Genomic DNA, 17,499 nt, shown 5'->3' on the forward strand with positions numbered 1-17,499 from the left:
GTGTGTGTGTGTGTCAGTGTGTGTGTGTGTGTGTGTGTGCGCGCGCGTGCGTGCGTGCGTGCGAGCGTGCGCATGCCTGCATCTGTGTTGTTTAAAGGCACAGTAAGCCTCCCGTAAACCATCACAGAGCTCCCCGAGCGTCTAAATACAGTACAAGCATACTTCCATTTGAACGCTCACCGAACGGGAACATCCTGGCTGCTTTCTGTTGAGCGTGAGACATTTTCCAAGAATTTATTTTCGTAGACTTGTTCCGTTAACAACAACGGCGCCTCGTTTTTGCGCTAGACCTAACTTTTAAAATCTAAATAATAAATTGACAGCTTGTTACACAAACATTCTTTAATCATAAAAGAATTCGTTTTTCATCAAGACAAGATCAGAACAATTCGAAGTTGTGAAAGTTTAAAAAAAGAAAAGCCCGGAAGCAGGGTCACGCAAGGGTCGTAGCAGACGACGGCCGGTTTATCAGTGCAAATCGCCGTTCCTCTCAACAGTCAAAAGCCATCGCTAGACTGAGTTCTTGTGAACCACAGCCGTTGTTTCGTGCATAAAAAAACCGTGCTATTGTAGATAAGCTCACGTCGAGTCGCATTCAAATGACTAACTATGACGACTGCATTGTGAAAAGGGAAAACTGGATCACACGGGTTCACGATGGCTCAGGGGTAAGATAAACCACGCAAAAATAAATTCTTTGAAAATTGTTCGCTCTTTACGGAGGGCACCTAGGATGTTCTCAATTGGTGAGTGTTTAAATGAAAGGGTGTTTGTACTGTGTGTAAAAGCCTGACCGTATCTGTGATGGTTTACGGGAGGCTTACTCTGCCTTTAAAAAAAGACAAATGATGATGCATTTAATTTGAACAGAACTGTACCTCAGGTACTACAATCTCAAAAAATTCCTGTTGTTTCAGGAACCGGCTGTACCTTTGTACCCACTGACTACGATCAGTGTACCTTCACGAAGACGCTCACAACACCTTACCCTCTCATCTCAAGCGCCAGCAAATGCCAGGAACAATGTGGCACCGGAGACCTCTTGCTGACCAGATGTTGGTTTTACAAATTTTACAAGCTGTCGTCATTTACTTTACCAGTGTACCTGTGCGAGTTGATTTTGGGGCCCGACGCCCCTGTGTGTCCGACAGGAGCTAAGAACAACAACTCGCCGATCGTTCGACGCGTTTGTGGTGATGGTGAGTGTACGAGTGTTTTGGAGCGTTTGGCATTACGGTGGTGATGGTGTGTTTGTTTTTACGATGGACGGTTTGAAAGGGGACTGAGCTGGAAGAGGTTTAGTGTGTGGGGGTGGGGAAGTGAGCGTTGGAGTAGCGTTTATGAGTGTATGTTACCGTGTGTGTGTGTGTGAGTGTCACCGTGTGTGTGTGTGTGTGTGTGTGTGTGTGTGTGTGTGTGTGTGTCTGTGTGTGCGTGAGTGTCACAGTGTGTGTGCGTGTATGTGTGTGTGTATGTGTGAGTGGAGGGGGGGATATTCCACTCGTATTCAATATAATGATCGATTGCAGACACTACAACCCCAACAACAACGACGTCACCGAGAGCCCCAACCACGACCACGACAACAACAAATCCACCCACGACACAGACAACAACAAATCCAACAACGACCACGACAACAACAAATCCAACCACAACACAGACAACAACAAATCCAACAACGACCACGACAACAACAATTCCAACAACGACACAGACAACAATTCCAACCACGACACAGACAACAACAAATCCAACCACAACACAGACAACAACAAATCCAACCACAACACAGACAACAACAATTCCAACCACGACACAGACAACAACAAATCCAACCACGACACAGACAACAACAATTCCAACCACGACACAGACAACAACAAATCCAACCACGACACAGACAACAACAAATCCAACCACGACACAGACAACAACAAATCCAACCACAACACAGACAACAACAATTCCAACCACGTCACAGACAACAACAATTCCAACCACGACACAGACAACAACAATTCCAACCACGACACAGACAACAACAAATCCAACCACGACACAGACAACAACAATTCCAACCACGACACAGACAACAACAAATCCAACCACGACACAGACAACAACAATTCCAACCACGACACAGACAACAACAAATCCAACCACGACACAGACAACAACAATTCCAACCACGACACAGACAACAACAAATCCAACCACGACACAGACAACAACAATTCCAACCACAACACAGACAACAACAATTCCAACCACGACACAGACAACAACAATTCCAACCACGACACAGACAACAACAAATCCAACAACGACACAGACAACAATAAATCCAACAAAAGTGTCTGCCGTGCCAGAAGGTAAGACGATTATTTTCACACACACACACACACACACATACACACGCAGACAGTCATGTGGAGAGACCACAGAGATATATGTATGGGAGAGACAGACAGAAAGAAATTTAGAACAAAATCAAAAAAACGATAGGCAGTGCGTGTGCATTCAAGGAAAAACAAGAAATTCCTCCGATAGGAATAACACCCCCGTTGGTCATAGGGAAATAACCATTCTCACTGCTCAGGATTGAGCAATTTAGAGCTTATCTCTAAGCCCTTTTGAACTGTTCTGGCTTCTCAAAGGAAGGCCAGTGCATACAAATACACAAAAGCCACCAGACCACATCACAAACAGAACTGAACAATTCACAGGTGTTGCCCACATAGAGAGAGACACACACACACAGACACACACACAAACACAGAGAAGCCGTATATATAGAGAGATAGATGACAGTGTATTTTTCGCGTGGCTATAAATTGATTCGACCTTTGCACTTTTACAGTGAGGATAATTTACGGGTCCAATTTACGTTCTGGACACTGCGGTGACCTTCTAAAAATAGTAACAGAACGCCGGGAATATCCGAATACCCTCCTACTGTAGTGCACCATACGAAGGAAGGGAGGTAAACGCTGAAAACATGGAGAAGATAAGGAAGAGTTATGCCGTAGTTGATCCCCCCAAAAAAACCAAAATCCACCAATAACTCCCTAACCGTGTGTTTGACTGGTCCCAATTTTTGTAAGGACCGTCTCAGGAATGTATAGAACCTGTTCACCAAGTTTGGTGACGATCGGTCCGTTCATTCTTGAGATCTACTTGCGAACACAAACAAACACACAAACATACAAACATACAAACAAACAAACACACAAACAAACAAACACATCGAGTGAAACCTATACACACCCCTATACCGGGGGTGTAATAAGGCGCCTATTTTTTTTTGTAACGTAAGGTTGGAGGCCGTTGTCTGCCCTTTTATCGTACGAATTTGTTTGACACAAAAAAATGAAGAAAAAAAATAAAAGGTGGGTAGGGGGGGGGGGGGGGGGGGGGGGGGGGGTATTAGATACGACCGACCTGTGTGTTTAAAAAAGGTGAAAGTGGAAAATGTCTCCCTGAAATCGAGATTTCCAGTCGACCTGCCGTCGGTGTCACTGTTTACATTAAGTCAAGTTTTGACTAAATGTTTTAGCATAGACGGGGAATCGAGACGAGGGTCGTGATGTATGTGTGTGTGTGTGTGTGTGTGTGTGTGTGTGTGTGTGTGTGTGTGTTTGTGTACGTGTGTGTGTGTGTATGTGTGTGTGTGTGTGTGTGTGTGTGTGTGTGTGTGTGTGTGAATACATCGATTCAGAGAAAACTACTGAACCGATCTTCATGAAATTTGACATGAGAGTTCCTGGGTATAATATCCCCGGACGTTTTTGTTTTGTTTTGATAAATGTGTTTGATGACGTCATATCCCGCATTTTGTAAAAGTTGAGGCCTCACTGTCACGCCCTCATTTTTCAATCGAATTGATTGACATTTTGGCCCAGCAATCTTGGACGAAGTCCGGACTATGGGATTGAATTTCAGCTTGGCAGCGTCACAATTAGCTAGTTAATTAGTTTGCTCATTAAAGTTGTCATTAAAATCGAATTTTCACTAACAGATTTAAAAATGATTGCATCGTATTCCTCACTTTCTCCTGAATTAAAAAAACATATACATATGTTATGTTTACTATGAAAATGTGCTCAGAATTACAGAAAATAGGTTTAAGTAAGTACAGTACTGCGTTCGCGCGCTACGCGGAGACGAGATTGACCCGTCTCGGTTTTTTCTATGTGGTTAGTCGAGACTATCTTAGTATAGTCTTGGCAATGACTGTTTTTGGTGTTAATCTGTTACTTTGATGCCGACAGCTTGACTAAATGTTTTTATATCGCTTTACGCGACTTGTTTCTTTTAGCTTGGTCAAACCTACTTTTGAAGTGAATGAATCATTAACGACACTGAAGATGAAACACACACATACACACACACATACACACAGACACACACACACACACACACACACACACACACACACACACACACACACACACACACACACACAGACACAGACACACACACACACACACACACACACACCGCCACACACACACCGCCCCCTTCTCCCACCCCGAAAAAGGAAACCTTTTAGACCGTGAACTGAATTAACAGAATGCAAAAATTGCACACTCGGAAGCTTATACATGACAACAGAGCAGCATTGATTAAAAGTAACATACCATCTCAAGTGGGATAACATCCCCACAAACGGCCTTGCTAGTGCGAGACACTCCAGCCAAGGTGAAAACAGAAGGACGTTCTCAATATTGCTTGCGTACTATGGTCTCGCTGCAAAACTCATAATTATGATCGCTTTCTTGTTGTAAGGCACAGGTCCATGTATTAAAGTGTGTTATTCGCCAAAAAACATAAACTTTTGTAGAAACTATCGAATGTTGTGTAGTTAGACTCTAAATAAAACATTCTGATCCAAGTACATAATGTGAACTGATCATCCCACGTGTCAGCTTTATTACAGGGTATTTTGGGTTATTTTACATTTCCATGAAATGTTGCTATTGATAGTTTGTATATTTCGTACTGAATTCACGGAATTGCCGATTTCGCGTAATCGGCAACATTTTTGCCCATTTCGCGTAATCGGCAAAACGCTGCCAATTACGCGAAATCGGCAGCGTTTTGCCGAAAACGCGAAAAGGCTTCTAAAAACTGCCTATTTTGCAATATCGGCAGCCACCTTTTGATTTTAAAGTTATCAAATGCCTGGGATATTATCACACTCAGACAGCGAGATACTCGAATAGATAAATAACGCAAAAATCGATAAGTTATGACAAGTTATGGCAAAAAGTGTAGTTTCCGTGCATTTCCGGAGTTATGCTCGACACAGACCAACACAGACCATTAAAACCATAATAGGGAGGTAAAGTAATGTTAATGCAATGTTCTGGTGACATACAAAGTTACATACTGGCTGCTGCTTTTGCAAAATGGGCAAATTTTAGAAGCCTTTACACATTTTTGGCAAAACGCTACCGATTTCGCGTAATGGGCAGCATTTTGCCGGTTACGCGAATTCGGCAAAAATGTTTCCGATTCTGCGAATTCGGCAATTCCGTGAATTCAGCACGTCATATACAAATTGTAGATTTGCTAGAATATACGACGGCAGTACGATCGAATTTCTTTCTGATCAAATATTGAGCGACACATTCTGATACAAGCCCTTGTGAGATAAGCAGCAGTTCGGTTCACCATCTCAGATCTTCCACATGGGATAAGACCTTCCCTCGACTTCGTCACATACCAAACAAGTCGCGTGAAGCGATATAAAAGCGATATAATAGTCAAGCTTCCCCATGTGATATATCTGTGAAGAAGAAGTATTGCCAGAAGACTAGACTTTCAGTTACCCTATTATATCCTCATCACACACTAACTTGTTGTTAACCCGTGATTTGTAAAAATGTAAAATTATTTTACAAATCACGTCGAACCTAAAACCGCGATTTGTAAAAATGTAAAAATGGAAAAATATCGCATTCCACAAAGTAATGCATGCCTTTTATTATTATTATTTTTCTTGTTTAGAGCCTCTACGCTTCCACATCCCATTTTGGTGCAATCCCATTTTGCCGCCGTCCTATTTTTTGCCCCATCCTATTTTCGCGACATTTCACAAGCCAAACGTCCTTTTACTAACATGTCATAACAATAGCGCGACATCCCATTTTGACACCATATCCCATTTGGCCGCCATGCCGTTTCACCGCATTCCATTTCGCCCCCATCCCATTGTCGCGACATTTCACAAGCCAAGCGTCATTTTACTACCGTGTCATAACAATTGCGCGACATCCCATTTTGACACCATCCCATTTGGCCGCCATCCCATTTTTTATTTATTCTTCTTGCCAAGCCTCACTATACTACTATTCTGCGTTATTCAACTAGGAAGACATTCCGTTTTCACCAAATCCCAATTTTGCCACAATCCAAAATGTCGCGAAATAGGGATGGCGGCGAAATGGGATGACGGCAAAACGGCAAGGCGACAAAATGGAATGTGGCGCTAGCGGTATGACACGGTGGTAAAATGACACTTGGCCTGTGAAATGTCGCAAAAATGGGATGGGGGCAAAATGGGATAACGGCGAAACGGGATTGCGCCAAAATGGGAAGTGGAGCTAATGGTACATGACATGGTGGTAACATGACACTTGGCCTGTAAAATGTCGCGAAAATGGGATGGGGGCGAAATGGGCTAACGGCGAAACGGGATTGCGCCAAAATGGGATGTGGAGCTAATGGTACATGATATGGTGGTAAAATGACACTTGGCCTGAGAAATGTCGCCAAAATGGGATGGGGGCGAATTGGGATAACGGCGAAACGGGACTAATAGATCCCTTGCCTTTGGGGTAGTGCGACTCTGTCACTGCTAGCTTTCCACTGGGAGGAAGCGACCGGAATTTCCCAACGATGGGACATCCTAGTAATGAAAAAAAAAAAATGAAAAAAATCTTAAAATTAACAGAGTCGCGCTACCCCAAAAGTCAAGGGACTTCGTTTTTGGCTCACGTAAGTGTAGCCTATGCGATCGTAACTTTGTCTGTCTGTGCGTGCGTGCGTATGTGCGTATGTGCGTATGTGCGTGCGTGCGTGCGTGTGTATGTCTGTGATAGAAACTTTAACATTTCCGAGTCTATGGATTACGTCAGTCTCGGTCAAAAGTGTTCGACGTGTGTGATAGACACTATTTGAAGACGTCACATTATGACGTAAGAGGGTTAGACGTCACGCAAAGGAATTACTGAAAGTCTCGGTCATTGTTATTGTGAGCGGGCCGAGACTACTTGGCAGATCCAGGGTCTCGCTTTCTTGCACAGTTTCACCTATGCTTACTGTGTGTGTGTGTGTGTGTGTGTGTGTGTGTGTGTGTGTGTGTGTGTGTGTGTGTGTGTGTGTGTGTGTGTGTGTGTGTGTGTGTGTGTGTGTGTGTGTATGTGACTGAGTGATTGAGTTTGTGTTACTGTTTGTCGATTTCTTACGTGAGCCTTGAAGGCTTCGCCTCTTGTTGTACCTTGACTTTGGAGATGACAAGAAAATATCGGGCGCAAAAACGTGATTTGTAAAAATTGTTACAAATCACGGGGCGTTTGCGGGGCGCGCCCCGTGATTTGTAACAATTTTTACATTTTTACAAATCACGGGTTAACACTTGTGTTCCTTTCTTTGTGCAAACGCAGGGACCACAACTCAGGCTCTTACCACACAATCGACAACAGAGTCCGAACAAACTACGACCAATACCTTGACAACGGAGCACATTACTCAAATGTTAACCTCAACGGAACTAACACCAGAAAATAAAGTAACCACACAAACTACAACAGAGTCAGAAAAAACTACAACCATGGCCTTGACAACAGAGCCTACAACTGAAATGATAATCTCAACGGAACTAACAACAGAAAATGAAGTATTTACGCAAACTATAACAGAGTCAGATAAAACTACAACCATGGCCTTGACAACAGAGACTACAACTGAAATGGTAACATCAACGAAACTAACAACACAAAATGAAGTATCCACGCAAACTGCAACGGGGTCAGATGAAACTACAACCATGGCATTGACAGCAGAGCACCCAACTGACATGGCTTCCTCAACGAAACTAACTACGAAAACCATAGTAACCCCACAACCGTATACAATACAAAGCACTGAAGGCGAAGGAACAACAGAAGGTACATCTGCAACCGCATCGACAACTGAAACTGTAGTGAACACAAACATAACTAATGAAGACACCCCAGCATCAACAAGTGAAACTCGTGAACATGAAGCTACAACACAGACAATGGAATCAACCCCAAGAGGTGCAGATGGCAATGGAACGTATACAACATCGTCAATGCAAAGTGAGCAAAATCCCAGCACCACAGCCACAACAACAAGTAAACCATCCTCAGAACAATCAGGTGACCATGGATTGGCCAAAGCAACTGCTGCTGGAAGCGTAACAACCACAGGAACTTCTACAGAAAGCAAGCAATCGACTGACGCTTTTGCAATAACAAAAACACAGAAAATATACTTACGACCAGACTGAATACTGATAGTAAGACGATGACAACACGAATAGTGGATGGAAATCCACGAAGTCAATGAGTTAATGTGTAACAGGGATGGTGAGCATGGCTGCGAAATGAATGGCGATTTGGACACTAAAGATTGACGAAAATGGTAGTGTCAGGCAAGGAGGGGAGGTGTTTACAAACACAGACAGTACCTATAGGAATCCACAAAGCAATATAAGGCCAAATAAAAATACATGTTGGTTTAGGGTAACCCGACCGACCCTATTGTTTCCTGCCGACCCTAAAACTTTTTGTTCATTTCGCAAAAAAAACCAAACAAAATAAACATTTGGCACATTTTGCGAACCATACCGAGACTAGGGAAGTAACCTCCTTTAAAATCGATTTTAATTAAACAAATACAAAATTAAAAAAATAATTTGAAAAGGCGACATACCGACCTTATCCTTTTTGGTCACGTTACCCTAAACCAACATATATTTTTTTGTCCTAATTATGATTAGCGATAATGATGGTGATGATGTTTGTGGCAGGAGTGGAGATGTTGGTACCAAAGATAGATAGACATATGATATAGTCCAAGGAAGGGGCAAAGATCTAGAAGGTTCAAATCAAATCAAATCAAATTAACTTTATTATCTCAAATGAAGAAATTACATTGGTGGTACATATAACATAAAGACAAACTAAATACTACAACATTAGTAGTATATTGGAATATATGTACCAATTAATAGCATTCTTCTCAACTAAAACACCTGTCAGCATACAAATCTGTCGCTGTTAACAAAATAAGCGGATTTATTTACACAGGAAACAAATTAATTCTGTTTTCTCTCTTGTCAACTCAGGAAACAACCCCAGCCAGCCAACAAACCTACCATTCGACTCCCGCTTTGAACGCTGCACGTGCGCCTTTCGCATCATTCATAACGACACTGCGTGGCAAGCCCCAGAAGAGATCAAGAAAGAACTGAGTGTGGACCGTGCCACCCTGTCGTCCACCAGGCGTAAAAAGGAAAGTGCATCGGATCCAAGAACGTCTTCGAAGGCTATCGGTTCTGGCTGCACGTTCCTGATATTCTCTGTCTTTTTGTTCGTATTCCTTTCAGATTTCGTTGTGATTTACAAGGATTTGAGGTATGGGGTGTACCATAGAATTTGGAGCAGAAGGAATTGAAATATACAGTAGACACAAGACATAGAACATTTTGACATGCTGACAATGTGTACATTTCCACAATCGTTATCATATAAGACTAATGTTTAATGGGTTTTTTAATAAACATTACAACAGCTAGATAGTGTTTCACATGGATGTATACGAGTATGGCATCTAAAAGTATGTTTTTGCTCTTACTAGTGTTTTTTTTATTGACGTTTTATGAACAAACATTACAACAGCTAGATAGTGTTTCACGTGACTGTATGGCATTTAAAAGTATGTTTTTGCTCTTACTAGTGTGCTTTTATCCCCGAGTACGCAGTACTAGGGTCCAACAGACTTTAATTGTGTGTGTGTGTGTTTTAATCCACGTGCACAAGACAAAAACTTTCATACTGGGGGAGCGTACTCGGGTCCAGCGCCAGCGTTTTTTATTGACGTAATTTGAAGAAACATTACAACAGCTAGATAGTGTTTCACGTGACTGTATGACATCTAAAAGTATGTTTTTGCTCTTACTAGTGTGGTTTTATTAATGGTTTTTTTTTAACAAACATTACAACTAGATAGTGTTTTATCCCCGAGTACGCAGTACTAGGGTCCAACAGACTTTAATTGTGTGTGTGTGTGTGTGTGTCTGTCTGTCTGTCTGTCTCGACTTAACAGCTTATTGCTGGGAAACTACTGGGCGCAGTTCGTTCAAAAGTTGATACACTAACTTGATAATAGGTCCGATTGATCGTATTAAAACTTCATAATGTTACCTGGGACCTAAATGCCCCCAAAAACACAAAAGCCACTCTTAACGGGGGGAGTTTTTGCGGTGGGAGGCTGGTCGCTTTGCGAACAGCCTCAGCCGAACACGTCACGGAGTGACGAGAAAAGCGTGATTTACCAGCGGGTGCGGAGATTTGGTCTCGGCAAAGAAACAACAATGCAGTGTTTGTCTCGGTGAGACTGAAAGAGAGACAAGAGAGCACGAGAGAGAGAGCGACAGGGACACACAATGACCAAAGTGATCAGGGTTCGATTCCCGGCATGGGCGGTCTATTTTTTTTTTTTTTTTATTCTTGTTTACTATTGTTTATTATGAACGTTTTAATGTTTTATTTTAGTGTAATAGTTTTTTTTAATTGTGTAAAATAAATAAATAATATATATATATATTTTTTTTTTAATCCAAGTGATCCGGGTTCGATTCCCGGCATGGGCGGTCTATTTTTTTAATTCTTGTTTTATTCTAATATTTTTTTTAATTGTGTAAGATAAATAAATAATTTTTTTTTTAATCCACGTGCACAAGACAAAAACTTTCATACTGGGGGAGCGTACTCGGGTCCAGCGCCAGCGTTTTTTATATGACTGTATGGCATATAAAAGTATGTTTTTGCTCTTACTTGTGTGGTTTCAAACCCAACACTGCTAACCATGCACTTCTTTCTATTGTTATCACCCTTGTTATGAATCTATACCTGAATCAACTTGTACACAACTCTTGCAGACACAGCTTTCTGTCGTGCAAGCTTGCTTCTATGGTTGTGTAGTTTTAGAGTAAGTTCCTGAGCTAAGGACAAGAAAAAAGGGACTTCTTCTTCTTCTTCTTCTTCTGCGTTCGATATTTCTTCTGCGTTCGATATTTATGGCCGTCATATCTTGAGGTCGGTGGCTGCCATGAAGTCCGCACTCTTCAGCAGTACGGCTGCCTGAATGGCGGGGTAAAAACGGTCATACACGTAAAAACCCATTCATGCAAAAACATGAGTGAACGTGAGAGTTTCAGCCCATGAACGAAGAAGAAGAAGAAGAAGAAGGCATGCTGAAACCCTTCGACCTACACAGCGCGGGAATGCTATGCTAACTTGGTGTTTCTGTCCCCAGAACTAATGCCTATTTGGGACATGACGTGGTATTTTGCTAGAACGCAGGGAAGATTTGAGACAATCTTCTTGAACACATACCAAAAATCAACAGCTAGTTGTGTGCCAGACCCCCCGCGGGTTAGGGGGAGTCCCATATTGGTTGGGACGAGAAAGAATTTACCCGATGCTACCCAGCATGTCGTAAGAGGGGACTAACGGTTCTGTTTCTCCTTTTACCCTTGTTAAGTGTTTCTTGTATAGAATATAGTCAATGTTTGTAAAGATTTTAGTCAAGCAGTATGTAAGGAATGTTAGGTCCTTTGTACTGGAAACTTGCATTCTCCCAGTAAGGTCATATATTGTACTACGTTGCAAGCCCCTGGAGCAATTTTTTGATTAGTGCTTTTGTGAACAAGAAACAATTAAACAAGTGGCTCTATCCCATCTCCCCCCTTTCCCCTATCCCATCTCCCCCCTTCCCCCGTCGCGATATAACCTTGAATGGTTGAAAACGACGTTAAACACCAAATAAAGAAAGAAAGTTGTGTGCCAGAGAGGTGAGATGTATGAATACCTGCTGTACAGGTTAAACCACAACGAACCCAAATTCAATTATTTAAACTTCAAGGACATTTAGTACTTCTCTTCCTCCATTCACGCACGTAACAAATCGTCAAGAGTTTAAACACAAACATTTAATTGTAAACAACTTTGGGAACGCACGGCTTTGAATTATTTTGTGTGTCGAAGAAAAAGATGAATAAACATTTGCTGAGTAGATGAAATGTCCGCAATGGCTAAGAGTCCTTTGTGTTTGTGTGTTTTGCATGCAGGATCAAGAAACAGAGAGACACAGACGCAGGCAGGCAGGCAGACAGACAGACAGACAGAAACAGACGCACATACACACGCACACACACACACATACGTATACACACACATACACACACACACACACACACACATAATTATATACACACACACACACACACACACACACACACATACGCACGCACATACACACACATACTACAAATGAATATAACACAAATCAATTGATGTTTTCATTTTAAATTTTTATTTTTTTATTATAGCATTGATTTGTTTGTTCATTGCAATATTGACACGCCACTCGTCCAACAAAAACAACACCACTGCGTTGTTATTTCATGGCGTATTCCTAGTTATGCCCTTGTTACCAATGTTTTGATATCAAAAGTCCCAAAATATCACAAGCAAGCATCGCATTCGACACGATTTTTTTAAAGACGAAAATCAAGGACGAGTTACTATTCCTGATCATATGTTCCACATATATTCCTTTAGGGGTCTTGCTGACTGAATCAGCGCTTTCTCGGTCGTTGGGTTTCGGTTAGCCCGGGATAATTAGTTCCAGTCATATCGTATGTTCAGTTTCTTTCTTTTTTGTTAAGGAAGAAGGGATTTTCTTCATTTTATAGCATATTTTCAATTCACACACACACACACACACACACACACACACACACACACACACACACACACACACACACACACACACACACACACACACACATATTTTTTAATTCAGAAAATAATGAAGTCTCAATTAAATCCACTTTTGAATCTGTTTGATGAGGTCGTGAGTTCGAATCCCGGTCGCTGCCGCCTGGTGGGTTAAGAGTGGAGATTTTTCCGATCTCCCAGGTCAACTTGTGTGCAGACCTGCTAGTGACTTAACCCCCTTCGTGTGTACACGCAAGCACAAGACCAAGTGCGCACGGAAAAGATCCTGTAACCTATGTCAGAGTTCGGTGGTTAATAGAAACACGAAAATACCCAGCATGCCCCCCCGAACTCGGCGTATGCTGCCTGGATGGCGGGGTAAAACGGTCATACACGTAAACAAAAATCCACTCGTGCTAAAAACATGAGTGAACGTGGGAGTCTAAGCCCATGAACAAAGAAGAAGAAGAAGAATCTGTTTGCAATTTCCTTGTCAATCCGAATTTCAACTAACAGATGTTTTTTAAGCTTCCAAACTAAAACGTAATAACAGACCGGATGCAAAAAAATTCATGTAATTTGATTTATAAAATACGGTCACCACAGTGCGGCCTCCACTCTTTTAACGGGCGGATAATTATGAGATAATGGAGACGGGTTGATGGAGACTTGTAAAATAACCCTAATGTCAAGAAACAGTATTGTTTGAGGACAGTATTTCAAAAGTATGTCAAGCACACGGGAGCTTGTATCAAAGCGCCGGTTGATCATTATTTACTCCTTCAACCTTAGTAGTAAATAGTAGTAGTGAGGATGCAGTTAGAATGAAGGAGTAAATAACGATCGACCGGCGCTTTGATACAACCTCTTGTGGTTTAGCTGTTCAACACACACCATTGGCTCGACTCCAAAAGCCCGAAGAGAAGAGGACGAATAAAAAGTCACCTGGACAGCAGCTGCATAATTATGATAAAAAACGCTGGCGCTGGACCCGAGTACTCTTCAGACTGCCCCCAGTATGAAAGTTTTTGTCTTGTGCACGTGGATTTAAAAATTTTTTAAAAAATTTATTTTACACAATTAAAAAAATTATTAGAGTAAAATAAAACATTAAAACGTTCATAATAAACAATAGTAAACAAGATGCCGGGAATCGAACCCGGGTCACTTGGATTTAAAAAAAAAAAAAAAAAAAAAAAAAAAAAATTATTTTACACAATTAAAAAAACTAGTAGAGTAAAATTAAACATTAAAACGTTCATAATAAACAATAGTAAACAAGAATTAAAAAAAAAAAAAAAATAGAACGCCTTTGCCGGGAATTGAACCCGGATCATTTTGGCCATAGACTCTCTCGTGCTCTCTGTCTCTCTTTCACCGAGACCAAACCCTGCATTGTAATTTCTTTGCCGAGACCATTTCCTCACCCGCTGTCTGGCTTGCAAATCATGCTTTTCTCGTCACTGCGTGACGTGTTCGCCGCTCAAGTCTCCCCTTTAGTTCAGGCTGTTCGCAATGCGAACAGCCTCCCACCGCAAAAACTCCCACCGTTAAGAGTGGCTTTTGTGATTTATTTCGCATTTAGGTCCCAGGTAACATTATGAAGTTTTAATACGATCAATCGGACCTATTATCAAGTTAGTGTATCAACTTTTGAACGAACTGCGCCCAGTAGTTTCCCAGCAATAAGCTGTTAAGTCGAGACAGACACACACACACACACACAAGTCTGTTGGACCCCAGTACTGCGTACTCGGGGATAACGGTTTATTCAAAAGCGTATAACTGGACATGGCTTACGTGACTGGAGCACACCAAAAACAAAAAAACAAAAAAAAACTGAGCCGGCGGAAGGAATTACGACCGCGCAGATATCATCCAACTGTTCGTGCAAAGCGGCGGGGTAAGTGACGGTCGAACTGACCTAATTCACACGACACAGTCTGCCAACGGGCCTTTCACTGAGTCGGGTTGCACAGTGAGCTTTGCCGTGTGTTTTACATCTCACAAGATAAGCATTTCTAAATGTTCCCTTTTCGACAGATATCTGCATGAAGTCGCTGGTTCGAGCCCCGCCATTGCTATAATTTTTGTTATGAATCATGCGCGCTTTTCCTGTTCAGTTTGTAAAAATATGCTTTTTTTTCTTCTTTTTTTTTTGGGGGGGGGGGCAAGTTTTGTGTGTGCTCATTAATATAAACTTTTTGAGAAATCACTCACTGAAACGGACGCAGCACGCGCGCGTGCTTACACACACACACACACACACACACACACACACACACACACACACACGCACACCTTCACACACTTTTTATATTTAGTCAAGTTTTGACTAAATATTTTAACATCGAGGGGGAATCGAAACGAGGGTCGTGGTGTATGTGTGTCTGTCTGTGCGTGTGTGTGTGTGTGTGTGTGTGTAGAGCGATTCAGACTAAACTACTGGACCGATCTTTATGAAATTTGACATGAGAGTTCCTGGGTATGAAATCCCCGAACGTTTTTTTCATTTTTTTGATAAATGTCTTTGATGACGTCATATCCGGCTTTTCGTGAAAGTTGAGGCGGCACTGTCACGCCCTCATTTTTCAACCAAATTGGTTGAAATTTTGGTCAAGTAATCTTCGACGAAGCCCGGACTTCGGTATTGCATTTCAGCTTGGTGGCTTAAAAATTAATTAATGACTTTGGTCATTAAAAATCTGAAAATTGTAAAAAAAAATAAAAATTTATAAAACGATCCAAATTTACGTTTATCTTATTCTCCATCATTTGCTGATTCCAAAAACATATAAATATGTTATATTCGGATTAAAAACAAGCTCTGAAAATTAAATATATAAAAATTATTATCAAAATTAAATTGTCGAAATCAATTTAAAAACACTTTCATCTTATTCCTTGTCGGTTCCTGATTCCAAAAACATATAGATATGATATGTTTGGATTAAAAACACGCTCACAAAGTTAAAACAAAGAGAGGTACAGAAAAGCGTGCTATCCTTCTTAGCGCAACTACTACCCCGCTCTTCTTGTCAATTTCACTGCCTTTGCCATGAGCGGTGGACTGACGATGCTACGAGTATACGGTCTTGCTGAAAAATGGCATTGCGTTCAGTTTCATTCTGTGAGTTCGACAGCTACTTGACTAAATATTGTATTTTCGCCTTACGCGACTTGTTATATTTAGTCAAGTTTTGACTAAATATTTTAACATCGAGGGGGAATCGAAACGAGGGTCGTGGTGTATGTGCGTGTGTGTGTGCGTGCGTGCGTGTGTGCGTGTGTGTGTGTGTGTAGAGCGATTCAGACTAAACTACTGGACCGATCTTTATGAAATTTGACATGAGAGTTCCTGGGTATGAAATCCCTGAACGTTTTTTTCATTTTTTTGATAAATGTCTTTGATGACGTCATATCCGGCTTTTCGTGAAAGTTGAGGCGGCACTGTCACGCCCTCATTTTTCAACCAAATTGGTTCAAATTTTGGTCAAGTAATCTTCGACGAAGCCCGGACTTCGGTATTGCATTTCAGCTTGGTGGCTTAAAAATTAATTAATGACTTTGGTCATTAAAAATCTGAAAATTGTAAAAAAAAATAAAAATGTATAAAACGATCCAAATTTACGTTTATCTTATTTTACATCATTTGCTGATTCCAAAAACATATAAATATGTTATATTCGGATTAAAAACAAGCTCTGAAAATTAAATATATAAAAATTATTATCAAAATTAAATTGTCCAAATCAATTTAAAAACACTTTCATCTTATTCCTTGTCGGTTCCTGATTCCAAAAACATATAGATATGATATGTTTGGATTAAAAACACGCTCAGAAAGTTAAAACAAAGAGAGGTACAGAAAAGCGTGCTATCCTTCTTAGCGCAACTATACTACCCCGCTCTTCTTGTCAATTTCACTGCCTTTGCCATGAGCGGTGGACTGACGATGCTACGAGTATACGGTCATGCTGAAAAAGGCAGCTACTTGACTAAATGTTGTATTTTCGCCTTACGCGACTTGTTGTTTTTATATTTAGTCAAGTTTTGACTAAATATTTTAACATCGAGGGGGAATCGAAACGAGGGTCGTGGTGTATGTGCGTGCGTGTGTGCGTGTGTGTGTGTGTGTGTGTGTGTGTAGAGCGATTCAGACTAAACTACTGGACCGATCTTTATGAAATTTGACATGAGAGTTCCTGGGTATGAAATCCCCGAACGTTTTTTTCATTTTTTTGATAAATGTCTTTGATGACGTCATATCCGGCTTTTCGTGAAAGTTGAGGCGGCACTGTCACGCCCTCATTTTTCAACCAAATTGGTTCAAATTTTGGTCAAGTAATCTTCGACGAAGCCCGGACTTCGGTATTGCATTTCAGCTTGGTGGCTTAAAAATTAATTAATGACTTTGGTCATTAAAAATCTGAAAATTGTAAAAAAAATTAAAAATTTA

At 41.2% G+C, this 17,499-nt stretch overlaps 1 protein-coding gene across 1 annotated transcript; it reads left to right on the forward strand.

Moving 5' to 3' along the window:
* Positions 1-1,515: 1,515 nt before the first annotated feature.
* On the forward strand, positions 1,516-11,240 carry LOC138977222 (probable serine/threonine-protein kinase clkA). The gene is made up of 4 exons (XM_070350128.1): positions 1,516-2,375; positions 8,617-8,621; positions 9,383-9,671; positions 11,198-11,240. Exons 1-4 carry the CDS (start codon positions 1,516-1,518, stop codon positions 11,238-11,240), a joined length of 1,197 nt encoding a protein of 398 aa, XP_070206229.1.
* Positions 11,241-17,499: the final 6,259 nt, after the last annotated feature.

The sequence above is a fragment of the Littorina saxatilis genome, linkage group LG9 (genome assembly GCF_037325665.1).
Source record: "Littorina saxatilis isolate snail1 linkage group LG9, US_GU_Lsax_2.0, whole genome shotgun sequence".
NCBI classification, from domain to species: Eukaryota; Metazoa; Mollusca; class Gastropoda; order Littorinimorpha; family Littorinidae; genus Littorina; species Littorina saxatilis.